Below are 26,190 nucleotides of genomic sequence, written 5' to 3'. Positions count from 1 at the left end.
TTTCTGCTATCTCTCAGCAGAATGAGAGGCATCAGTGAGGTCACAAAAAGCACATTCTGATCTTGCTCCAAGTCCTACAAGATTCCAAACCTCCGCTGCCTGTTCATGTCGCCATGGCAAAACGCTTCCATTCTCCTTTCAATTTCCCCTCACATTACCAACGTAACAGACAACAAAAAGAGAACATAGAAGAAAGGGAATCCAGGGAACCATACGCAGCACTTCTACCTACTTTAATTTTTACGTTTACCTCTTGATGTTATGGGTTTTCAGTAAGATTTCACTATTTATATTGATGCATTCTGAGTGGTATGAAAGCACTGCATGTAGAAAACAGCAAGCATGTTCTTCCAAAAACAATATTTACAACAATTCACATTTATTGTGTTGAAAGGCACAAATCTCATTGTTTAAAACTGTAAAGTGCTTCTGAACTTGTGAATAAATTTAAACTACAGTACAAAAACTTTTTCTAAGTCAACACAAACTAATTCTTTAGTATGAGCTATTCACACACACAGACAGACAGACAGACAGACAGACAGACAGACACACACACACACACACACACACAGTAAATAAGATGCCTGAGACTCCTGTAGCGGGGTGGGTATGACAGCACAGGCTCTTCATGTGGCTATGCTGAGTCTGGAGGCGTCTGGCAGCAGCAGGGTCTTGGTGGCATCCAGCTGGCTGTACTCCTCTATGAGGGAGGACAGGGAGGAGAGCGCCTCGGTGAAGCAGCCCTGCTCCATACCCTCCACATGCAGGTAGTGATGGAGGTGGGCCTGCGAGCAAGGAGCAAGCAGCTGGGGGGGTCACTACACTACAAACCTTCCAGGGAACAACATCCTCTCTGTCTGGCCTTCAGCTGCCTACATGACTGATCTCCCCAGTAGTGCTAACCACCACTCCACTGCAGTCTGCAGTTTGGAGAACACAGAGTCAAGAGAATGGGCTGCAGTGTAGTACAGTGATAAGGAGCAGGGCATGGAACCAAAAAAAGGTTACTGGTTCCATTCCCCGCTGGGGCACTGGGGTACTTAACCCAGAATTGCCTCAGTAACTACCCAGCTGTATAAATAGATAAGCATGCAAAAACTGTAACCTGTGTAAGTCAACGTGAATAAGAGCATCTGCTAAATGCCAATAATATAATGTAAAAAAGAGAAGTCAAAGCCCACAAGAGGATGTGACTGTGATTTTGCAATCCTAATTGGAGTTAAGAGAATATGTTAGGGCAGGACTGTTCTGCTGTTCTTCTTATAGAATCATTACGATGACATTTTGCATTTTGCAAGCTGTGTGTAGCATTCAGAGGAGATGCACCTTTTTCCTGTAGAGCTTCATGAAGCGTTCTCTCAGCTCCATAAAGGTGGGCTTCACGCAGGTGTTGTTGGCCAGGGCCAGCAGAGAGTGCGAGTGTCCGACGGGGGGCACGGAGCAGAGCCCTGTCTTCCAGCCTTCCTGGTTCCACGAGACGAAGTGCAGGGAGGGCTTCAGCCTGGGGGGGGGGGGGGGGGGGGGGGGTGTCAAAGGTAAACTCAACTCACCCCGTCTGCCCCGACAAGATAACCACAACTAATGATGCTCTACACTGTAACGAGGAGAAAAGAAAACTGAAGTTCTTCTGAAGCACCGCTGCGTGATTTACCTACAGGTTCTGATGTACCACGGGATCCAAATGACCTCCTTGTCTGAAACGCGCACACAGCTTTCAGTTAAATTAGAGGCTGAATAGCTTCACGCTGCTAAAGAAGATTAAAACCGACTCCTTTAAATCAAACACTCTGCAGGAATGGTTTCTCCTCCGAGTTTCACCTCCGTCACACAGGCCTGCCTGTTCATACCCACTCCTGTGTCTCTTCACAGACCGCCACCTCTCCTGGCTGCAGAGAGCGAGGGCTAAATGGGGCAGTCATGGTGTGAGCGTTTCTTCTTTTGCGCAAACATCGGGCGGTAGCCTTTCAGGCTCTCCACACACACACACACACACACACACACACACACACACACACACACACACACACACACACACACACACACTGCCTGTGCGATCTGGAGGGTCAGGGCAGGGTCGGGAGCCTGCACCTCACCTCTCGATGTTCCTACGGAGGTCGGACACCTGCACATTCCCCCGGACCATGAGGGCGCAGGCCAGGTACAGGCTGTGTTTTGGGTCGGCCCGGATCAGCTGGTGCTCTTTACTGAACGCGTCCGTGAACATCTGATCCAGCCTGGTTTAAAACAGAGAGACAAGGCATGTATGAGAGAACGACAAAGATAATACTCACGTTCCTGTACTTGCGGTGAGCCTCACAGTGGAGCAGACTAGCAGTACGTCAACGGGCAGAGAACACTGAACAGCCATAGACAACCTCAAGGCAGAGCTTAAAAAGTGCCTATCGCTACACGATCCTACAAACGTGAAAGTGGTAATTTACCATAAGCCAGTACTATCAATTGAATATAAAAAACAGGAAAAGATGACAGTGCTTTGGGTAAGCGCACCCTTTGGGTAAGAGTAACCTCTTGGTAAGCGTAACCTTGTTTGCAGCGGTGGTGTAAAGAGCAAGTAAAGAGCTCTTTCATTCAGCTTGACGGAAGACCTCAGAAACCCCAATATCCTGAGCTCCCAGTAAGTCCAAACAAACCACGGTAAAAATAGCAGGGAAGCAGACCTCCTCGTGGGGATGTTGACATCGGCCAGTGTGTACAGGGGGGTGAGGCTGGACACCAGGTAATGCAGCCGTGGAAACGGCACCAGGTTCATGGTGATTTCATTCAAGTCCATGTTGAGGGAGCCCTCGAAACGGGCGGAGCTGACAGAAAAAACAACCGCATGAAAAACAAGGCATTAGTATGTAAGAGGCAACAAGCCAAGACATACCAAACCTCTGAGATCAGTTAAACTGGTATGGTGCTGTATAAACATGCTCTTCAATTCTGTAGGTGCAGAAAGTGGATGGGAAGGCTTTTAACTTGACTCAAGACTCAACCACTCCTTTTTAAGGGCTTCCAGTGGTCTTTGATCATGTCAAAGGCAGGGGAGGTTTGGTTTTACGGTGACCGTACAATTCTCAGAACAGAAAACTCAGAGCACAAAAACGCAGACCTCATGATTAAGCGTTCCCCAAAATGCGCTGGTGGTAACCCACACCCATTTGCGTACCTGGTTAAATTCAGCAGCAGGTTGGCCACGATGTTATTCATGGCATCGAAAGGCTTGGCGGCTCCAGTGACCCCTCCCTGCCCGGATATGAGAGTGCTGTCCTTTCTGATCACACAGCCGGGCTTCCCAGAATGGGCCATGTGCCTTATCTTGTTCACTATGTCAACCAGTGACTTGGCAAAGAGACAAAAAAAGAAAACACATTAGACGCAAACAAGGACCTCACCTGTCAGAACAAGTGTCCTCAAAGCTTCATAGCAGGGGTTACAGAAGAACAGGCCAAACAGGGGTGGCCACACAATTAAATGGCCATATTAAACAATGCAGTAGTTAAAATAAATACATTACTTTACATTACATTGCATGCATTTAGCAGACACTCTTATCCAGAGTGACTTCCAGCACAACAGAACAGAAGTGTATCCATTCAAGTTAAATGAGCAAGTGTCAGACCAGGCTAACAGCACTCCCAGACCAGTGAGTGTGAGCATAACACTATTCAAGCTCTATTGAAGTTAACTTGTGCAACCTGACTAGGCAACGGGATTCAAGTACACTATGACACATGAGTCCCTAGAACACAGAATTAAAATACATCACAATACTACATGTAAAATAACAAAGATGGAACCAAGATGCAGTCTGAAGGGGTGGGTCTTCAGTCTGTGTTAAAAAATGGCCAATCATAATGGCCAGAAGATGGCAAGAAATAATGGAAGTTCTTAATAATTTGCAGTAAAGTTATACACGGTTACCCACTTTTTTGGTAACACAGCACTCACCTGGTTCTCTACCGGGAGGACGCAGTCCGCGTGTTCTGTCAGCTCGCGCATGGCTAGCACGCTGTTGTAGGGGGAGGTGATGACATCATCCTCCGCTGAGGGGTACACGGCGGTGACGATCCTGCACACCTCCGGGAACTCGTCCTCCAGGAGGTTAAGCACGCGGCTCCCCAAGCCGGATCCGGTCCCTGGTGAATGCATTGGAAATGGAACGAGGCCGGTTAGCGTGGCCTTTGGCACAGTGAGCGAGGGAGGAATGTAAGCTGCTCTGGATTGGGCGGGCGGCCTCACCTCCGCCCATGGAGTGAATGAGGAAGAAGCACTGCAGGCAGTCACAGCGCTCCGCAGCCCTCCGCACCCTCTCCACGATCCGCTCGCTGTACGCAGAGCCGTACACCCGGTGTCCCGTTGCCCTGGGGAGACAGCGCACCCACAACACTCTGCCATTCCCTGGGTTTTAAAACACAGGCAGGGTGGATTTACGAGAAAAGAGCAACCGCTGAAAGCATCTGGTTGGACATATCCGCTATCCAGCTTTTACAGATCAGTCTCCTCAGGGACCCTGATTCAGTGCGTGCTCAGTACTTTCCGTTACATTACATTATCGTCATTTAGCAGATGCTCTTATCCCCAGCAACTTACACAGGTTACAGTTTTTACATGTTATCCACTTATATACCTTGCCCAAGGGTACCACGGCAGTGCCCCAGTGGAGAATTGAACCAGCAACTTTTTGGTTACGAGCCCTTCTCCCTACCACTACGCTACACTGCTGCCCCAATAAAACACTTTCCTTCTGGGATACTTTTCAAAGATGTGTTTATCTTCCTCCAGAAAAAATAACCTCACACTCCAGCGAGATACACATGTTAAATGATAGATAGGTAGATGCAAGATACTGAAATTGATCACAAAGTTTCTTTTAACCCACTTCTGATCACTTGGAGAGCTCTGGTGAAAACCACTTGCTGTCCCCACACACACAAATGTTCTGTAAATGAAAAGCCTAGTGCAGGTTTTGATTCTGAATAACCAATATAAACAATATAAATAGGGCTTACAATTACTGCCAAATACGCACCAGTCTTGCTAATTTAACATTATCAAGCACCTGCCTTCCACAGAACCTTAAGGTTTAGAAATGCTGGCACAGAACTTACAATATTATGTACTGAGTGCCCGATTATCTCACAGTTTCAGGTATCTGAAAGACAAACAATAACCTGTACTTCCACTCGGATGACAGTTAACTATGCAAGTGAACTGACAGCTTTGAGGGGGAAAAAAAAAAACAGGTCGAGGAAAACCGGTGTGGCACAGGCTTTGTTTCAGAGGTGTGCGGGTTTTCCAAAACGTTTCCCTGCTTGGAGCACATGCCTCCGCCTCTCACCAGTTGTTGCCAGATCCCGACACGTCGGTGATGAGCTGCGTGCTGTCGAAGACGTCTCTCAGCGGCCCCTGCAAGATCTCGTTCACCACACCCTCCTCCATGTCGACGAGGACGGCCTGCGGAGAACGCCACCGAGTCAGCAGGTCGGAGCCGGCGCTGACACATGCAGGCCTGCGGTCCGAGCGTTAACGGCAGGCCAGCTGTGAATCTGACAGAATGGGGGCTCACCCTGGCCTTGAGGGATCGGATCTTCCCGCCAGCGATGTCACAACCCTCCCCATCACTCCTCCTGGGGAGGGAAGGGACAGTTCATCAGCATCGCAAGACTAACACATTATAGCAGACTGAGCCCCACCCTCAAAAGCTTTGGATAGCAGCACAAAAAAACAAGAAAAGAGGCTTTAGGTACCTGGTGTCGACATTCCTGAAGAAACTGCTTAATGCTTCATCGTAAATTCCTTTCTAGAAGAAAAAAAAAGAAAAAATACTAACCACATGCAAAATTACAACTGATGCAATATAAACAATTAACAATAGGAATTATGGACAAGAACAGGAAGTACGGTTTTAATAACATTTTTTAAAATTAATTTTCCTGATTTAAATATCTCCAAAGTACTAAGTCCACATAATGTGGCTGTATTCACAACATAGCTCACAACTTAAGACAGTAAGAATTTCTGCGTAAAATATATGCTGTAATATAAGAATCGGCACTTACTTTATTGACATGAGCGTGTTCTCGGAGAGCCAGGTCCCAAAATCTGCAGCCAACCTGATTGCCACACTGGCCCACTGGAAATACACAGCGAAGGAGTCATGTAAGGTGTCACTTCGCTTTAACGGTTGCTCGTAAAACACTCTCAGCTTGTTAGCTAATGTTACACCGAACAAACAGTAATGATAGTTTACTGCGCGCTCACAGGAAGGGAAGGAAACCTGGTAAACGGTAACCAGCTGTCTCACTACCACTGCAGTTGTGTACGGCCTCGCTGTAATAATATCATTAATTTTATAGCTAGCTCCTTGACTGGCTAAGCAGATCAGTTAGCTGTCTGGCTAGTGATCTAAAACGACTGGAAAGAGCACGGCTTCGCAATCGGATCAAAGGCGTAACGTTAAAACCCGTTCTTACAGTAGCATTTGTGGTTTACATTTTGGGTTTCAAAGTGTTTCTGCCTAAACCTCCCCTTGAATCTATACATCAACTTCACCTGTTTGCCACTTTACTTCTCTGTAATGTTTTTAAAGCAGTAACAATAATGGACTGCATGAACAGTTAGTTAGCTAGTCTATTTTGTCTATAAAAACATGCGTCCATGATGACTTACCTTGTACAACTATAGACTGTGTCATCTTTAACGAAACAATATGAAATCAATTGAATAAACTAGCTCAACGATTCATATTTTCCCGTATCTACACCACACTATGTCACGTTTACATTTCATAGCTGCTGAAAGTTGGTGATCTTCATTCACGCAGCAACTTCTTGAAACCCTATGTACCGTTAAAACTCTATTTTCCGCGCCCGCAAGTCGAACGAAACTTTACTTGTCCTCTTATGATGACGTTTCACCATGGAAACCAGTCACATTGAGCTGGTTTCGTTGTTTTTATCTTCGCAGATAAGACATCCTCTTTGTTATTGGTCCTTTGTGGGAGCTTGACCAATAAAAATAGAGAACGCACAGTATCCGCGGAGAAAACCAACCCACCCTGTCGTTGTTTGCACGGACAAACGCTAGATGGCGGCGTATTCACATCGACCGCATTCGTCTAGGATGGTTTTTATTCTCTTAACTTATACAGCGATTTCTGTGCATTTTTTCTGTGCACTGGGCGGCCCCTTTGCTTGAAAGTAATCAAAATAAATGCTCCTTCTTTCGGCATGGGTGCGTTTTTGTGTCGTCCCAAAACGCCCCGTGTAACTCGGTGATGTATTTTGACTGTCGATAAGCACAGTGAGTCGCGGGGAGTGGTGGGGTGTTGAAGGGTGACATTTCGTTATAGCCTATTTTACAGCTCATGCATGAATTTCATAAAGCTATATCGACTAGTGCACCGAGCGTCACCCATGCCTATGTAGACGTGGGTGTGCTGACCATTAAGATAATGGCCCATGCATAAGTGGACTTGCGGATGCATTTGGATTTAAATCGTTAACTATTTAGTACAGTGACCTTTGTCGTGCATTGTTACTTAAAATCACCAGCACAAATCAAAAGTTAAAAAGTACTTATTTTATTCTGCTGTAATAGTGTGGAAAACAATATAGTTTAAAAGCAGAACAGAACATTTCATTAGTTGCATAAAAATAATTGATGTGAGATTATATAGGATAGTGATGAAATAATCTAAGCATGAGAGCATTGTCTTGCCTTGCCTTCATTCCTAATTAGAGTACAGTCTTTTCTGAGGGTGATTTTAGCAAGGAGATATGGAGCATATCTCTTTCTACCTAAAACAAGTTAGGAACAATAATTTCTTTAAAAAAAATAAATGATAATAGACAAACCAATGCTTACTTATATAGGAATACTAAGTAGAACCTGATATAAAAAATCTGTGAAGACGTTTTTCACTTATACATTTGCCATTTGTGCTTTATTGGTACAACTTTACCGCACAAGTTTTAAAATCAAATTGAATACCACAGAACCCCCCAAGGTTAAAAATGATACTTGGTACATTTTTTTTGCCCAGGAAGAATTTCCAATTTAAGGTATCAGTTGTCGGTGGCCAGTTCAAGATATGACTTCTGACTCAGAGCAGTGAAAGGGAGAACAGATTACAAATGCATCAGTACAACCAAGAAACAGTGACAATGCTATTTCATGCTTTTTTTTATTGGTTCAGCACGGTATGACACAGACTGATTCAGGCTTTGGATTGGCCTCGGAGCTGTGGGTGTGGCCGTGGCTGTGAGGGCAGCGCTAGGCGGCTGGACAGGAGCCCACACTGACCGCCCCACTGACCAGGGCGGCTTTGCTGAAGCTCACTTGGGTGTCGTTGACCGCCATGTTCCTCATGCAGCCCGTGTAGGGCCTGTTGGTGGGGAGACTCGGGGGAAGGAGAGACACTGGCGGGGGGCACAGAGAAAAACATGTTAAATGAATTAATCATTAAATACTTTTTTGTCATAATTAACCATGACCAATCCTGATGCTTGGTGACATTGTGTTGTGGGGAAGTACTGTGCAATATATGATGGTAAGATTATTTATACCTGTCATGAGTTTTGTTTGCATGTAAAATCAGGAACTGTATCTGATGCTAAAACCAGATTTGTATCCTTTCTCTTCACTTCAGAACACATTGCTACGTCCTTATAGGTAAAAGGCGTGGTGTATGTTTTGTTTCTTTGTGCATGTTACCATGTAAACTGCATTGATTAAAACACACCTGACACTAGGAAAGCCTACTGATTGATTTTGACATTGATTTCAAGGTTTCCCAGTTGTAACTGCACATGGGCTATATTAATGCACAGACAGGTCAGCACAAGTTAATAGGCAGTAGGACAATAAAAGATGTGTAACTGGAAATGTATTGGTCCTGTCACTTACCTGGGGCTCCCCCAATAAATACAGGGGTTCTGGTGTCCACTGCCTGCGGGTTGAGTGGACCCACAACATGGTTCACCTCTGAATCCACATCCAGTTGCACAACATTGGCATCTCGGATCACTGAGAGCAGAAAACAAAGGGGCAAATATGTATTTTGCTTTGGTAAATGCAAGGGGACAAAATTAGTGAGACAATGTCATTGCCCGCCATAACCTGACTGGTAGCAGACGAAACTTATGAAACGCCGGCATCATATTCAATATGCACAAGCAGCATAAATGAATTTATTCTTTACATTATTTTTTTTATATAATAATCAAAGGATCAGTAATAATCAATTTATTTAATTTTGTATAAGTATATAAACATTGATAACCCTTTTCATTGTGTGTAACTTAAACAAAAAGCCAGAAAGACAAAGAGAGAGAGAAGAGACAGAGATAGAGACAGAGAGGCAGAGACACAGACACAAAAACAGAAAATGAGACACAGAGAGACAGACAGAGAGAGGGAGACAGACAGAGAGAGAGAAAGAAAGACAGAGCAGAAGCAGAAAATATCTGCAGTGCAGTGCTGCATCTCCTCACGTGTGATTCTGTGCCAGTTGCCGTCACAGATGCCCTGTCGGGGAGAGACGCTGGTGGAGAATTCCCGGATTCCGTTGTTCACCAGGACCACTACCTGTGACAACAACAGGTGGGCATTTTTGTCAGTAAGAAGTAACCACGAGCGAACGCTCATAGGAACTAGCCGGACACAAGAACACTCCTTTTGACTGTGCATGTGTGTGTATGTGTGTGTGTGTGTGTGTGTGTGTGTGTCAGGGTGTGGTTGGGGGTAAAGAGCCGAATGCCTTCTGCTCACCTCTCCTTGATGAATATACACGCTGAGGTACTCCCCTTCAGAGGTGTAGACATGCAGTAGCACTCCGAATGCTGCACGAGGCCGGACCTCCAGCACCAGCTCAAACTTCAGCCCCAGGTTGAAAGAGTCATCTGAAGGAGAAAGGGGGGGTGGGGGTAAGGGGGACAGGTCAGGTGCTGACTGCCCCTGTGCTGAACCTCGGCCCTCACGCCTCTGACCTGGAGTGATTCACTGCACTTCGGGTGCAGAAGGTATGCGCTCGTGTGAAACTCGGGCCGGCCGCAGTAGGGTGTGAAATTTTTCAGCGCTTATTCAACAGCTGCGGCCCTGCTCTCAGGACCTTGGGTTTCTGAAGCTATCTTCCTCGCCCTTCACTTTCCACCAATCCCAACGTCTGCCACGGCCGCAGAGGGGGGTATCACGTTTCGCTTTTCTAACGAGAGCCTCTGTCTCCCGCTCTGTGCGGAGGGCCTGTGTGGCTCTGTGCGTTTTCCACAGGAAATCTGAAATGTCAGGTGACATAACGGGTGCTTTGTCTCTGAGTGCGGCCTGGCCAAGATCAACGTAGTGTGAAATGACAAGTGTGGTGCAGATGGCGCTTTCACTACAGCGAGGATCAAGTACTGTTTTACACTATTACACTATTCCCCTTCAGTGCTGTTATTCTGTTTAAACTGAGGTAACTGAAGCTTCAAGTCCTCTGCATTGAGTCAGAATTAAGGAGTTCTTTGGCATGGGATTCATCTCTTTCTGGCTGAGAAAAGGCATATTACCCAACACCACATATCCGCCCTCCTCTGAGAAGTAGGACCCGGGCTCGGAGAGTCCTTCGAAGCATGGCGTGACCCCGAAGGTCTGTGACACGGAGGACAGCCGCTGGCCGTTGAGCTGGGCGTTCTTCACGCAGCCGGTGAAGCTGTACACAGAGTTCCTCTGGAAACAGGAAACGCAGAGCGAGAGAGTGGATTCCACATCACTGGCAGACTGAATTCCCACTGCAGCGATGGGGACACTGTGTCACAGGAGAGGCTATCATTTTGATGAGACATTAAACCACCTGCTATGGCTGATTTGAGTTATTTGAGTCTCTTCCCCTGCTTTGCAGATGTCTTTGTGGAAGAGTGATGATACCACATTGGACTTGGTTAAATAAATGTTAAAAATATTTGGACTCAAAACATAACAGAGGAAAGCCGAGGATTAGGAAAGCCTCAGATATCATTATTCCTCCTGAGAGGACAGTAATCTGTCCTCTCTGAAGGAGCACTGTTATCTGTGCACAGCTTTTTGGATGGAGAGCAGCGGGCCAGGCCTGGATTCCAAGCTATGTCGAGGGAATGCAGAAAATCTCTGCTTACTAAATCATGCTCGGATTCAGATTCCTGAGAAAAATGTTATTGCAAAACGTGTAAAAAGGCAATGCAGTCGACCATGAACAGGAGAAAGGCAACTCGGTGTCAGATGGGTGTATTTTCTCTGCACAGTTCTTGGCTTGGCCCTGCCTGTGTTTGTAGGACTTTAAATGCCTTGTAAACATAGTACAACATTTAATTCACGCATCCCCACTGTTCTCAGAGTCTCTGAGTGTGGCTGGCCGTACCTGGATGTTCCTCTGAGCCCTCCCGGGGGGCACGCCTCCCAGGTAGAGAGGGCTGCTGACGTGCCAGGAGCTGTTACCGCCAGGACTGCGATCCTCCAGCACTTTCAACCCGTCAATTATTAATCGGCCCACATTCCCGTCGCGGGTGAAAATAACCTGAAGAGGGAGAACGCCTACAGATGAGTGGAAGCTGCAAATGAAGGCCACTGGCTACTGCGTGTTTTGCTAAATTAAAAAAAAAAAACAAACAGTCTACTTTGATGTGTGTCATCTGTACAATGTTTCCCTATCTATGTATCTATGTATGAATCTCTGTATGTATGTTTGTATGTATGTATGTATCAATGCATTTATCTATGTATGTGTCTGTCTATCTATGCATCTATCTATATATGATTCTGTGTATATATGTACTGAATGTATGTATGTATCTGTCTATATGGCTATGTATGTATGAATCTATCTAGCTGTCTATGCATTTATGTACAGTATGTATGTATCTATCTATCTGTGTATGTATGTATGTATGCATCTATCTGTCAGTCTGCCTGTCTACATGAGTATAAAAACTGCTCACATTGTGCCAGGCACCATCATTGTATTTCTCCTGGCTCTTGATCCTGATTTTGTGGCTGCCGATGTTGAAGGTGTAGACCAGCTTCCCATGTGCCAGGAACAGGGCCATATAGTTGTCCTCGGTCTCATCCGACACGTAGAAGATGAGGCCGAAGGAGGAGTGAGTCTTCAGGGAGAGACTGAAGTGGGACCTGGGGAAGGGGCACCAATGCAACAAGACCCAAATTTACCACTGACTGACACTGGAAAAGAGATGCTGGGCCGCATCATAGATACTTTAGCAATTAAAAGTAGTACATTTAGGGGTGGTCTCACAGACAGGGATTAAGCCTAGTTCTACATTTCCTAGAAGCCTAGGACTGGTCCTGGAAGATGTTCCTCTCTATGGATTAAAGAAGTACTGTATCTTTAAAGCTTAATCCTTGTCTGTGAAACCAGCCCTTGTAGTCTTAACAGTATTGATAGGACCAAGCCTATGCACAATAAATGTGAATGTATTTCAATGGAGCTCAGAGATGCAGCAGACAGCATAAACCCATAAACTGACCTCTTGCTGATGTCTGTGAATAATAATATTACATAATATTAATAATATAATATTGATAAAACCCAACTCCTGCACAATAGTGCATTTCAGGGGAACTCAAAGACACAGCAGATAGGATAAGCCCAGGACTCAGGTATACCCAGGTGTGGTGCCCAGTACTGACCTCTCACTGATGGATTCTGGGGTATCCACATACTCCTGCCTGCTGTTGCCGGTGCCTCCATAGTGGTAGGCGTGGCCTGTGGCACGAGGCTTTGAGGAGAGGTAGCAGGGTGTGGCCTCTACCTCGGGCGCCTCCAGTGGGTCAATCTTCAGGCCCGCCGGGCCTTGCGGGAGGCTGGACTTATCTCTGCCCACCTTGAGAAAAGGCAACGCCCGTCAGGCAGAACGGAACACCTCTGAGACACCCCACATACCCACGGCTTCTCCGAGAGCACCCGTGGTAGGAGTTGTGGTTATAAGCTTAGCTTTCATATTCATGGGTTTGATGTCTGCTCCTCTTGCTTAACAGAATGGAGTTTGAGATCATGAAAACTTGTATGATCTTAAGATTAGTCCGTGCAGTTCCTTATTCATGATTGGTACTTATAAATGACTGTCACCTAATGGTAATGGCACTGAAACCTGGAATTCTTCTTGAATGTAACCCTGTGCAAATGTGTATGAATGTAACACAGAATGCCATACACAGCTTGCCATATAGAGTAGTGAAACCTCTCTGTGTCTGTGGGGGTCTGTGCTGCCTGTTCAGTGCTGTCTCACCTTCCTGGCCTGGCTCTGCTTGCTTTTGGACGAGTTCCTGCTCTGTTTCAGATGCAATGCCGCTGGGGGTCTCTCCACGGGGCAGTCCTGCAGAGAGGCCTGCACATTCTCAGAGTACCTCTGAAAGTCTTCTGGCTCTATGTCCCTGTCCTCTCTGTGGAGAGAAACACAGAGCCGTCGCCAGGGAAACGGGCTCAACATCTTTCCACTTCACCAGTATGCTTAGGCTATGCCCTCACACTGCAGAGCAGTGCTCCGTCTCCAGGGCAACAGAGCCCATATCTTCATACAGTGCGTGTAGCCCTGTTTGAACTTGGCTTCAGTCCACTCAGAGATATTGTTGGCTGCTCGTTATTCAGAGTCAGGGATAAGTAGACAGCCACAAGAAAAACAAAATCACCTGCAGCTAAAATTTAATTTAAAATTCTGTGCTACAATTTTATGAATACATTTGTTCTGTTTGGGTGCAGTCTTGTTCTTGTAAACATGCTCAGGTTCTAATTTTTAAACACTGGGAGGGTGTGTTTCTCTCTTCTATAGATTTATAGATTAAAATAGATTTATTTTGGGGCCTGTTTTATTTGCATTGATCCATAGTGCATGTCCTGTGCAGTGATGGCAGGTGCTTGAACACTGGGAGAGCTCACCTGCTGATGTACTGTACAGAGATCAGTTTCAGCTCTGTGAGAGAGCTCACCCACTGATGTACTGCACAGAGATCAGTTTCAGCTCTGTGAGAGAGCTCACCTGCTGATGTACTGCACAGAGATCAGTTTCAGCTCTGTGAGAGACCTCACCCGCTGATGTACTGCACAGAGATCATTTTCAGCTCTGTGAGAGAGCTTACCTGCTGATGTACTGCACAGAGATCATTTTCAGCTCTGTGAGAGAGCTCACCTGCTGATGTACTGCACAGAGCTCAGTTTCAGCTCTGTGAGAGAGATTACCTGCTGATGTACTGCACAGAGCTCAGTTTCAGCTCTGTGAGAGAGATTACCTGCTGATGTACTGCACAGAGATCAGTTTCAGCTCTGTGAGACAGCTCACCCACTGATGTACTGTACAGAGATCAGCCTCGGCTCTGTGAGAGAGCTCACCTGCTGATGTAGGCATAACTGACACAGCCGGTGAAGTTCCGGATGCTGCTGCTGGGGGATCCCCCGAAATAGAATGTCTTGAGAGAAGCGGTCGACGCCGCAGATGAAGCTGGACGACTCTTCTCCTGCTTGTCTTTGTCGTCCACAACCAGATGATACCTGGGGGAGTTAGCGTGTTACACATGGTAGCCTAGACAGCTGTAGAAATGCCTGTAGTCCCTAATGTAAAAACATTAGGATGGACAGCTGCAGTGATGCCGATAGTCACTAATATAAAAACACTGGCGTAGACAATTTTAGTAATTCCTGTTGTTACTAATACAAAAAGACAACAAGGAAATACCAAGGGTAACTTTTTCAAGGCCAACCAGTCTTACTTTTGATTGCTGACTGAGGCCACCAGGAAATGAGTCCGTCCGTCATTGTAGTGCTTCTTGTGTGACTTGACCTTGGTCCCCCTGGAGTTCAGCACTACGGCCCCATTCTCAATGGAAAGGGAGAACTCATCAGCCTGAGAGAGACGCAGAGCACATCGGTCACCGCCGCTGCATTATACACAAAACAGACCCGCATCTAAACACGCGGAGAAGCGGACACTAAGCAACCCACCCCTTCGTTGTGGTAGAAGAGGAGGCCGTTGGGTTCCAGCGTGCGGAAGTTGAGGCCTCCCTCAAACGTCTCGAAGGGGGATATCTTCGCTGAGGACCCCAGGAAGCCGTCCCCGATGAAGTAGGCTTTGCGAGACATCTGACGGTCACACAGGGGAGAGACACCACAAACAGCAGGTCATTTCACCTCATTTCATTGGATGCAGATTAAACACAGCTATGGGATGTGCTTTATGAGTGCATTCACTCACAAAATGGCAGACCTTTCAGTGTGAGACTGATGGCTTAATGAGAAATTGCTATGCTAATAGGGCTTCCTGAGAGGATTTCCTTGATGGGATCCTTTTAAGCTCATTAGACTGTGTCCTGCATCCGTTCGAAACCTAGGAAGTCTGTGTGTGTGTGTGTGTGTGTGTGTGTGTGTGTTTGTGTGTGTGTGTGTGTGTGTGTGCATTTGTGCATGTTTGTGTGGGTGTGTATATGTATGTGTGCGTGTGCATGTGTGTGTGTGTGTGTATGTGTGTGTTGCATCCTACTGCTACTGATCTCATCATGTTGTGCTGCAGTGCCTGATGTTATCTGACTACACCCCTGCAGAGAATAACACACATGTAGTGTGTAATGTAGTGTAGTGTGTAATCTTCTCAGGAAGGACTCTGATAGGGATTCGTTTGTAGGGTGTAGTACTCCTATGAAGGACTCCTCTGATAAGGATTTATTTGAAGGGATGTAGTGTTTTTATGAAGGACTCCTCTGATAGGGATACATTTGTATGATGTTCTTACGAAGGACTCCTCTGGGCAGCCACTGCTGATGCCGATGGTTCCCTCCTCTTCCAGCAGGTTGAAGTCCTTCTTCTGGAACTGAAAGCCCTTCACACAGCCCCTCAGCCCCACCAGGGAGGAGAGCTCTGGCCTGGGGGCAGAGAGTGGGCACACAGGGTATCATGGACAAAACCACTGGATGAAGTAGGACATTGCTGTTCAATGCCTCTTAATCCAATGCCAACAATACAGCAGTAACTGCAGATATTGCTGAAAGATTTTAAGATCCATAGCATTTGGTAGTCTATATGAGACTTGTCAGGCTCTTGTATGTGTATGTGTGTGTATGGGCTGGGGGGGTGGTGGGGGTGTCTGAGCTGAGTTACCTTGAGAGCAAAAGGCGAGAGGGGGCCCCTCCAATGTAGATGTCTGAGAAGGGCAATGTTTTCTTCTCATTTTCCATGGACTTGACGTGACTTCTGTCCACCAATAAGATGATTTTCTTGGAATGGTGGTAAATTATAGACACCTGAAAAGAAGGGGAGTTTAGAGAGATCAAATACCTTTAGGTCATGTTTATTTAAATACAGAGATAAGATATGCACCATTATCCTCATGGTCCATGAGGTCACGTGGTAATTTACCTCATGGTATCTTGCATCATTGATCTGCAGTTTTGGTAGGTTACTCTCCATGACAACTGGACCACCACTGAACCCAAAGTCATACATGAGGCGTAGGAACCCATTATGCAATTCCAGCACAAAGAAATTATCCTGTAAAAGAGGAAGAGGAAATGATTGAATAAGCCATACTTATTTATAAGAGTTCAGAGCAGTAACAATATAGTGCAAGTATTGTATAATGATTAAACTGATGAAAAACAACAAACATCAAAACTGCTTTAAGAAACAAACAGCGGTCAAAAAGCAGCTTGAAAAGAGGAAAGCACATGGTTTCTTTCAAATTAAGATGCATAGCATGCACATCTTGAAAACTCGTTAATCTCTCTGGTTCCCCCTACAAAAAAACATACTTTTGATTGAGGCAGCAGAATATGGACAAGAAATGTTAATACTGTACTCACCCCATTGACCATTAGGAAGAGTATGCCATTGTTAGCCACGGTTCGCACTTCGATGTCGAACCTGGTGACGATTCCAAATTTGCCCCTCCTCTCGATGTTGCTGATAAGGGCGTAGCCTGTGCCATCAAACAGGTAGCTGGTGACACGACTCTGTGAGAAAGCCAGTTTGTACCTGGAATGACAGAAACCGAGGAGACCACAACGGAAGTGTTGTTAATAAGAGCATTGTGGGCTGCTGTACAATCTCTCCTTAGGGAACAGACAAATATGCTAGGTTCTCATGACCTTGCTAGCCCTATTCCTGAGTGACTGGCCTGCACTGAGTGTCCGTCTCACGACAGTGGGGCCTTCGGGCACTTTGAAAGGAAATGTCAAACGAGGATTCCCAGGGAAACATTTGAAGTTGGTTGGAGATGTTCAGGGGTTAAGAGGAGGTTAAAGTGATGCCATATGTAATTACCCTTAGGGGGTAATTCAAACATCTGCAAACATCTGAGTTACTGCAAACACCTGAGTTACTGCCAACATCTGTAAAGTCAATCAATTTAATAAAAAACTCAACAAAGTTATCATTATGCACTCACAGAAAATTTAAAAAAGATACACAGATGTTTTGAGAGCTGTTTGTAAAACTTGTGCCTGATGCATCAGGTCTGTCATGACATTACATTACATTCATTTAGCATATACTCTTATCCAGAGCGACTTCCAGCACAAAAGAACTGAAATGTATCCATTCAAGTTGAATGACCAACAGCATCAGACGAGGCTAACAACGCTCCCAGACCAGTGAGTGTGAGCATAACACCATTCAAGTTCTACCACAACTTAACTTTTGCAATCTGTGCAACCCTATTGGCACAAAAATCAACCTACCTGTGTGTCTGAACATGCTATTCACAGCTGTACGAATGGTATGCATCACAGTTACTTGTTTTTGACTTATTTTATAGTCAACCTATGTTTTTTTTTTACCTATTTTCATTCCTACCACCCAAATTCATTCAGGTTGCACATAACTGTAATTATACATGTATTAATATAATTGCATATCAATATTGATGTAACACCTGGCACAAGGTGGAGTAGCGACGACATCCATTTTGTGGGTCTGCTTGAAGTGGTACAGACTGATGACATCATTGTTGATGGAGGCCATCTCGATGCAGCCCACGAAGGGGGGAAGACTCAGCGTAGCGGGCAGCTGAAACGGGGGGGGGGGGGGGGGGGGAGGGGGTGAGTGAGTGCACTTATTCAGAGGAGTGAAGTAAGCGATGGTGACGGCTACAGGCGGGAGGCCAGTGGAAAGATGATACTAGCGGCTGAGAGCAGCAGCAGGCTGCCTGCAGGGCTGCAAGGTTAGACATACGCTACCCTGAAGTCCAGGGGGACGCCACCCACGTAGAAAACGGTGTTCTGGGGGTCCAGGTCGAACAGGGAGTCTATGCCAGGGGCCATCCCTTTCTGGATGAACTTCTGCTCAGCGGTGGTGCTCAGGCTGGGCACGGTCAGGAACAATTTCCCATGTTTCCCCAGCCTGTCGCGGGAAACACAGAGGCACCGTCAGTGCAGGAGGGATCACCTTTCTGTGTGAACCCACACACACACGGCTGCATGCGCAGACTGACAGATCCCTGTGTCATAAGACAGACTGGATTCAGGAACCTGTCTGTCAGTCTGTGTATGTAGGAATCCAAAGACAGACAAACTGCTACACACTGACTGACAGACTCCTGTATCCAAAGGCAGCTTGTATATACACAGCCTGACAGACAGATCCCCATGTGCACAGATTCCTGACAGACAGATTCCACAGCATGCACAGCCTGACAGACAGATCCCTATGTGCACAGTTTCCTGACAGACAGATTCCACAGCATGCACAGACTGACAGACAGATGCTTTATGTGTACAGACAGACAGATCCCTACTGTACCACTTTCCAGATGAAATGTGGTGCTGAAGGCACAGACACAGAAACTTGGTGTTAAAGCACAGACACAGTACCTCTCCACTCTGACCAGGTTGAAGAAGGGGGGCCATGTGCTGACGGGCTTGGAACTCAGTGAGATTTCGACATCTCCACCGCCCAGATTGTAGACGTACACCAGGTTGTCATTCTTAATGGCCAGGCCCATGTAGTCTTTCATGCCCTTTTGAAAAGCACAATAACCAAATATTAGCATTTGTTGTCTGTGTCTACCAGAATACAGATGACATGAAAAGTAATATGTTGATATGTAGCAGGTCAACAATACTGAGTTTATAATTCCTGAGGGGAGAATTTATGAATTTCTGCAAGCATCAAATGATAACCAAATAAGTCAATTAAGCAAATATCTGGGGTAAGGTGGGAGTTAAGTCCCATGAAGACAACACTTAAAGCTAGGTGATTTTAATCAATATATAAAATGGCTGTTAGTACTGTTGCTGATCAGTACTGAAGGATATTGCTCATCTTGAAGGTATTACTATGGTAACTTCTGTAACTTATGCATAACATGTGATAACGATATGTAGAGAAACACGGCACAGCTGGTTAAATCATCAGAGCAGGGATTATTAAAAGGAACAGTGAAAAGACTCAGAGAGTAGAACTCTGCTTTCATTACACTGTGTGTGTGCGTGTGTGTGTGTGTATGTGTGTGTCTGTGTGAGGTAACAATCATTATGCAAATGAGCCCCCCGCTTTGAAGGCGAGCACACAATCGTCATGGCCGTCTCTTAGTAACCCCCTGAAAAGGCAACTGCCAGCTCTCAAAAGACTCCTTCCTGTTCTCAAGATCACAACAAAGCTATTCATCTCTGCTGGCTGCTGCTTTCTCTTTATCCCCCTCTGTCCCTGTGCCCTGAGCGTCTGAAGTGTGAATAGCGGTGGATCTGGGGGCTCTGTCAGCGAGAGAGGCCGGCACATCAACACGTCCCGGGTGCTTTGTGCGGCGGGGCTTTGCGGGGAAAGAGATCTGTGGCCTCCTTACGTTTCGGTCTCCCAGGTAGAGGATGAAGCGGTCCTTCACGGGCTCCTTCTCGGGGTCCACCCGCACGAACAGGTTGATGGAGGTGACCGTCTTCAGCTCCTCCAGGTTCGAGTGTGGCTGCACCTCCACCGCGGACTGCCCGTTGAACTTCATTGACACTTGGACCTGTGGAAAATACAGCAATTAATATCAATATTACATTACATTATTGTCACTTAGCAGATGCTTTTATCCATAGTGAATTGAAATTTTATCTATTTATACAGTTGGATATTTTATTGAGGCAAGTGTGGGTTAAGCTCATTACCCAAGCGTGGAAAAGCAGTGCCCCAGTGGGGAATTGAACCAGCAACCTGAGCCCCACTCCCTACCACTGTGACACACTGCTGTTCTTATATTAATAACAATACTACTTCTACCTCTACTTCTACAACTACTACTAATAATAATGATAATGAAATGTGACTGATTGTACACTGAAACACTGCATACCTGAATAATTGAAAAATGCTTGAAGGCCTTCCAAATGAACATTTTCTTTCGTCTGTTGAATTGTTTTCAGTGCTAGACAAGCTTGGCAAGGCAACAAGGCATTCTTCTTATTGGTACATTTGTGTTTTCACTGGACTTGACGTTCCGCTCGCACTCTTATTGGCCAGATAATCTGTTTGTGTTCTCATTGGTCAGAAAGCCATTCTGTGCTCTCGCATAGCCAGACAGCTCTGTTTTTTTTTCCCCCTCCCTTGGCCAGACACCACCTCTGGCTCCCTCGTACCTTCTTGGCCACGCTCCTGGCCTGGGCGATCAGCTCCCTGATCCGCATGATGTTGGTGGAGACGTTATTGACCGGCTTCTTCTCCTCCACCACTCGCAGTTTGTCCAGAAGCTCTGGGACCAGCTCAGACAGGTTGTTCACTATTTACAACACACACAGTAACAGCGGACACACAGTAAAGTGTTGATTTTTTAAACTGGTGGTTTAACAAACAACATCATGTGTTACATATATTATGGGGAAAATAACTGCAAAGACACATTTATTAGAATTTTTTTCCTGTGGCATGCAGTTTGCGCAAACAGCAGAGCGCAGCCCTCCTAACGCATTACTCCGAAAGGGCGTAGAGATCAGTCCTGTCAACGCCTTGGCAGAGAAACCAGATACAGACACGTGTTCACATTCAGAGGATTCATGCTCCTCCAGTAACGCAAACTAACAGTCAAAGGCCCTACAAACATTTGGGGCCAAAAAAGAACAGTGTTACGCTGTTGTACAGCAAACAGGCAAATGTTACACGTGGGAAATGTGGTTTATGGAAACTCCTACTTTCCACCGTCGCAGTGTCTGCCCGTTATTGTGAACGCATGCGAGAGGGAATTGTGGGATTGGAATGTGATAGCTTGCCAGCGGTTTAAAGTGCTGACACTTTTAACGTCTCAAGTATGAAGAATCATGGCCCCAGTCGAATGGATCCAAACCAGCGTGAGCTTTAACGGCTTTTGGCCTTGGCCCTAAAGCTCTTGGCTGTGCTGAAGCTGACGAGTGAGGAAGCGTGGGTACCTGCTTCCCCCGCTGAGATGACAGCCCGGTCGTAGGCCGCGGCGGAATACTCGTTGTTGTTCATGTTTCTGGACCACTGCTCCACCCTGGTGCTGATCGGGTTAATGCCCTGCAGAACCTCTCTGGAGCGGTTCAGAGTGTTTTCTGCCACCTCCTTGGCGAACTGTAGACGCTGTGTTGTTCTGCCTGTGGAGTTCAGCCAAGAACGCGAAGGCAACAAAATAAAACCCTGCGACTGTGATCTTCCACGTCTCTAAAATTTAATCCAGTGTGTTTCTCTGAAAATGTGATCCCTAATTTGCCCTATTGTCATTATTTAATTTACACATCAGAGAGGGAAAACATTTTGTTAGATGCACCACATCAATGTCCTTTACGAGTCTACAACAGAAATATTCACCACATCTAGTCAAGCTCTTTATTACAGTTTAATATTCTCAGAAAAAAATCCTGGGTGTGATTCAATATATACTCAAAAAAGGAAGATTACCACAATGAACCATGCTTTCAATAGACTCTTATGCTCTCTTGTAAAATTACTGTGCTTCAGTCCTCAAGAAAACAGTACAGGGTCCATTGAGAGAGTCTTTTAAGAAGATATGCTTCAAAGTAAAATGCATTCTAGTCTCCTTCCTGGTTAAAAATAGAATGATTTCCTCTTACCTTTCTCAATTACATTAATATCATTCTTCACATCTGACAGTCTTTTCTTGACATCATCCATGGTTTCTTTTGTCTCTTCCACATATTTAGCGGTGTCAAGAACTGTAGACTGCACGTCTGGAAAAGCAAATCAGCATATTACAAAAAATGGTGAAATGGTGGAGTCATCTGCATCAGGGCCACAGTAGGGATTCTATATCTTAGATGAGCTGGAAGCATATGCACAGTAAATTGACCCAGGAAGACAATAGATTGGCCAACGCCAGTTAAAGTCATAGATTTTCCAGGAATCCACTGGAGTGAAGAAAAAGCAGGTTTGTTTTTCCTGTGTGAAAAACCATTGCCATAAATTATTTTTCATTACTTCAGTTCTTATGTTGAGCTAAGTGACCTGGTTTTGCTCACATAGTAGATAGTAGAGAGTTCACACTGGAAAATGTTTTACCTTCAAAGATGTATAGCGGATCTGCATATAATCAAAACCTTTCACTGCTCCACAACAGGAATAATAAAAGCTCTAGAATCAAGACGTGTTCCTCCATCATAAGCTGGATAGCAACCAAATAAACCTGGCAAGTAATCTCATACGTTTTCTGACACGGCATAGGTGGGGGTACGCACTGACACAACAGTGTTACTCTGATCATGTTCCAGTATCAGCGGCACTTCAGCAGTGGGAGACACTCGATCAGCTGAAAAGCAAACCTCCACACCGGGTCTCATTAGAACGGCACACATGCACCTGAGAGAGTCCTGAGCAAACCAGGCTAGCATGGAGTATGAGACATTACCAGCATGTTCCGAGCGTAAGGTGACAGACGCTTTGAAGATGTGGTCGCTCTGTGTTTTCAGAAAGCCACGCTGCGTGTTGATCCCAGAGATGGCCTTCGATAAGAACATATTAAGAACAGTAAGTTATGAATTCAGAAGAATGTCATGTTTAATAATTACATAATATGCGCAATAATGTACAGTGCAATGTGACAATACTGTCAGTGAAAAAGAATTGAGATGTACAGAGAAGTATGCAGTATGAGGTATGGTAAATATTATTGTACAATAGAATGGTGTTATAACCAATAAAGAACAGAGAGAAAACATGTTTCACAGCAAGGTGCAACAGAGTTATGAATCCAGGGGGATAAGGCACTGAATCTTAATAAATGGCACTGAATCAATAATTAATAATTAAAAATAAATCCTTAACATCCACTAATGGAAAAGTATACCTTTCAGCATGGATAAGGATATTTGATATTCAAATGTACTCCTTATCAAAGTGACACTTTCACACCCATCAGATTACTTTAGGTACAGTATATTGCAGATATTGTACACTTACATCATCAGCCCTGTCTGCTAAACTATGGGTTGTTAGCCCGGTGATGTTGGCCTCTTCAATGTACTTGATGATGTTGTCATACACGTTTGACGCATCTATGGCCTTCTGCACGAATCCATTGGCGTCGTTGTTTTTCAGATCACTGAACAAAGAGAAAACAGTGTCAGCCGTCAAGGCATAGCTTGGCCTTTTCTAGCCTTGTTCGGAGCCACATTTGCAAACAGTGAAGTCCATCAGGAACACCATCTCAACTGATGCTGTTCAATACACATAAGCAATTAAGTGGCACATGCTCTGTTTGAGTACGATGGAGCTCAGAAGTATGTGTCAGATTATTATATTCATAACCTGACATACATCTTCTCATGTGTCTTCTTGTGTGCAGCATTACACACAAAGTGCTGTATTGTGTACTTGTTTAGTTTTATACAGTGTATGTGTGAGTCAGGGTGCTTCCAGAAGGATGATGCAGTGTTATGTGTGTTGTCAGTGTGGGTGTGTAGTGTGATTTAGAGATTGTGTAGTGTCAGTCAGAGTGTAATGTGAAGCAGTGTATGTATATGGTAGTGTGACACAGTATGTGCATTTTGTAGTGTGACGCAGTGTATGCATATGGTAGTGTGACGCAGTGTATGCATTTTGTAGTGTGACACAGTATGTGCATTTTGTAGTGTGACGCAGTGTATGCATATGGTAGTGTGACACAGTATGTGCATTTTGTAGTGTGACGCAGTGTATGCATATGGTAGTGTGACACAGTATGTGCATTTTGTAGTGTGACGCAGTGTATGCATATGGTAGTGTGACGCAGTGTATGCATATTGTAGTGTGACGCAGTGTATGCATATGGTAGTGTGACGCAGTGTATGCATTTTGTAGTGTGACGCAGTGTATGCATATTGTAGTGTGACGCAGTGTATGCATATGGTAGTGTGACGCAGTGTATGCATATGGTAGTGTGACGCAGTGTATGCATATTGTAGTGTGACGCAGTGTATGCATATGGTAGTGTGACGCAGTGTATGCATATGGTAGTGTGACGCAGTGTATGCATATTGTAGTGTGACGCAGTGTATGCATTTTGTAGTGTGACGCAGTGTCTGCATATGGTAGTGTGACGCAGTGTATGCATATGGTAGTGTGACGCAGTGTCTGCATATGGTAGTGTGACGCAGTGTATGCATATGGTAGTGTGACGCAGTGTATGCATATGGTAGTGTGACGCAGTGTATGCATATGGTAGTGTGACGCAGTGTATGCATATGGTAGTGTGACGCAGTGTATGCATATTGTAGTGTGACGCAGTGTATGCATATGGTAGTGTGACGCAGTGTATGCATATGGTAGTGTGACGCAGTGTATGCATATGGTAGTGTGACGCAGTGTATGCATATGGTAGTGTGACACAGTATGTGCATTTTGTAGTGTGACGCAGTGTATGCATATGGTAGTGTGACGCAGTGTATGCATATGGTAGTGTGACGCAGTGTATGCATATGGTAGTGTGACGCAGTGTCTGCATATGGTAGTGTGACGCAGTGTATGCATATGGTAGTGTGACGCAGTGTATGCATATGGTAGTGTGACGCAGTGTATGCATATGGTAGTGTGACGCAGTGTATGCATATGGTAGTGTGACGCAGTGTATGCATATGGTAGTGTGACGCAGTGTATGCATATGGTAGTGTGACGCAGTGTATGCATATGGTAGTGTGACGCAGTGTATGCATATGGTAGTGTGACGCAGTGCCGTATCTCATGGCAGAATGTACTCACTACTCCAGCTCGTTGGCCAGTCTTTGCAGTTCCTGGGCGTGGTCGTTGGCCCTCTGGACCAGGTCCATGTCCGCCAGCGACAGATTCTCCGTTTTCTCCTTGAGCAGCTTGCTGGCCCCGTCAACGGCAGCGTGGAACTCGGTCACATTCTGAGGAGGGTGAGAATTCAGAGAGACCCATGATGTCACCTCAGCATTCATTCAGACATGTGTTTACACTCAGGTAACTGTCCAAGTGTAAAGGTGAGGTGTGAAAAGATGTATGTTTTTTGTCTCACACAATGTTAGCCTAATGTGCATTTGTATATGTACACGTTGTAATATGTACTTATATTAGATTACATTACATTCATTTAGCAGATGCTCTTATTCAGAGTGACTTCCATCACAATAGAACATGAGTGTATCCATTCAATTTAAACAAGCAACAGTGTCAGACCAGACTCACAACACTCCCAGACCAGTGAGTGTGAGTTTAACACTATTCAAGCCCTTCCACAAGTTATTCTGTGCCAAGTATACCAGTATAGTATATAGTATGTCCTTAGAACAGAATCAAAATACATCACAATACTACACATCAAATTCTAGGGGTAGCAGGTGTTAGGGGGCGGGGCTTGAAGTGAGAACATTACTTGTTCTGTAATATTGTATGTCTAATGTACTGTAATAAACATTGATGAGTCTAATTAGTGCACACAGTGCTGTTACACCACAGGAGCCTCCCGAATGCACCTCACCTTGACCATGGTCTCCAGGTCAGAGGCCACGTCCTCCGTGTCGATGAGCAGGTCTCCAGCCACCCGCAGGGTGTCGTTCACCGCCCCGAAACTCTCCTCCAGCCTCTGCCGTCTGGCCTGGGGAACGGGGGTCCAGGGGTGAGACGAAACACTCAACTCTGGATCCTAACTACTGCACAGACCAGAGCTTCCAGAAATGCACACTGCTTAGCTAGAAGTTAGTACTTTTATTATAGGAGTAAAACTCCTTTGTGTGTGTTGAGAGTGAAACCTAAAATAAATATCCCAATCCAAATGTCTGTGTGAAACTACTATA

At 45.4% G+C, this 26,190-nt stretch overlaps 2 protein-coding genes across 2 annotated transcripts in view; both read right to left on the bottom strand.

The window, feature by feature from the left end:
• Nucleotides 1–590: 590 nt before the first annotated feature.
• Nucleotides 591–6,866, bottom strand: tube1 (tubulin, epsilon 1). Its single transcript, XM_036550020.1, has 12 exons — nt 6,676–6,866; nt 6,066–6,139; nt 5,754–5,806; nt 5,573–5,633; nt 5,345–5,460; nt 4,246–4,367; nt 3,955–4,142; nt 3,173–3,345; nt 2,682–2,822; nt 2,097–2,237; nt 1,330–1,504; nt 591–788 (listed from the first exon to the last, which is right to left on the bottom strand). Exons 1-12 carry the CDS (start codon nt 6,698–6,700, stop codon nt 630–632), a joined length of 1,428 nt encoding a protein of 475 aa, XP_036405913.1. The 5' UTR covers nt 6,701–6,866; the 3' UTR covers nt 591–629.
• Nucleotides 6,867–7,614: 748 nt separating this feature from the next.
• The window catches only part of lama4 (laminin, alpha 4), a 33,447-nt gene continuing 14,871 nt past the window's right edge, over nt 7,615–26,190 (bottom strand). Inside the window, exons 14-40 of the mRNA XM_036549839.1 lie at nt 25,875–25,991; nt 25,136–25,284; nt 23,360–23,501; nt 22,809–22,902; nt 22,018–22,134; nt 21,355–21,540; nt 20,572–20,711; nt 19,797–19,961; nt 18,826–18,971; nt 18,193–18,355; nt 17,889–18,022; nt 16,819–16,990; nt 16,376–16,507; nt 16,118–16,260; nt 15,753–15,882; nt 14,969–15,106; nt 14,737–14,870; nt 14,360–14,518; nt 13,263–13,416; nt 12,664–12,857; nt 11,955–12,144; nt 11,378–11,533; nt 10,551–10,710; nt 9,778–9,908; nt 9,501–9,594; nt 8,914–9,033; nt 7,615–8,426 (exon numbers count right to left, since the gene is read on the bottom strand). Coding sequence (XP_036405732.1) covers nt 8,281–8,426; nt 8,914–9,033; nt 9,501–9,594; nt 9,778–9,908; nt 10,551–10,710; nt 11,378–11,533; nt 11,955–12,144; nt 12,664–12,857; nt 13,263–13,416; nt 14,360–14,518; nt 14,737–14,870; nt 14,969–15,106; nt 15,753–15,882; nt 16,118–16,260; nt 16,376–16,507; nt 16,819–16,990; nt 17,889–18,022; nt 18,193–18,355; nt 18,826–18,971; nt 19,797–19,961; nt 20,572–20,711; nt 21,355–21,540; nt 22,018–22,134; nt 22,809–22,902; nt 23,360–23,501; nt 25,136–25,284; nt 25,875–25,991 — 3,906 coding nt within the window. The 3' untranslated portion in view covers nt 7,615–8,280. The remainder of the gene's footprint in view (nt 8,427–8,913; nt 9,034–9,500; nt 9,595–9,777; nt 9,909–10,550; nt 10,711–11,377; nt 11,534–11,954; nt 12,145–12,663; nt 12,858–13,262; nt 13,417–14,359; nt 14,519–14,736; nt 14,871–14,968; nt 15,107–15,752; nt 15,883–16,117; nt 16,261–16,375; nt 16,508–16,818; nt 16,991–17,888; nt 18,023–18,192; nt 18,356–18,825; nt 18,972–19,796; nt 19,962–20,571; nt 20,712–21,354; nt 21,541–22,017; nt 22,135–22,808; nt 22,903–23,359; nt 23,502–25,135; nt 25,285–25,874; nt 25,992–26,190) is intronic.

This window comes from Megalops cyprinoides, chromosome 17, assembly GCF_013368585.1.
Source record: "Megalops cyprinoides isolate fMegCyp1 chromosome 17, fMegCyp1.pri, whole genome shotgun sequence".
Classification (NCBI taxonomy): domain Eukaryota; kingdom Metazoa; phylum Chordata; class Actinopteri; order Elopiformes; family Megalopidae; genus Megalops; species Megalops cyprinoides.
The sequence above is the reverse complement of the archived record's forward strand: the minus strand, read 5'-3'. Positions and strand labels throughout refer to the sequence as shown.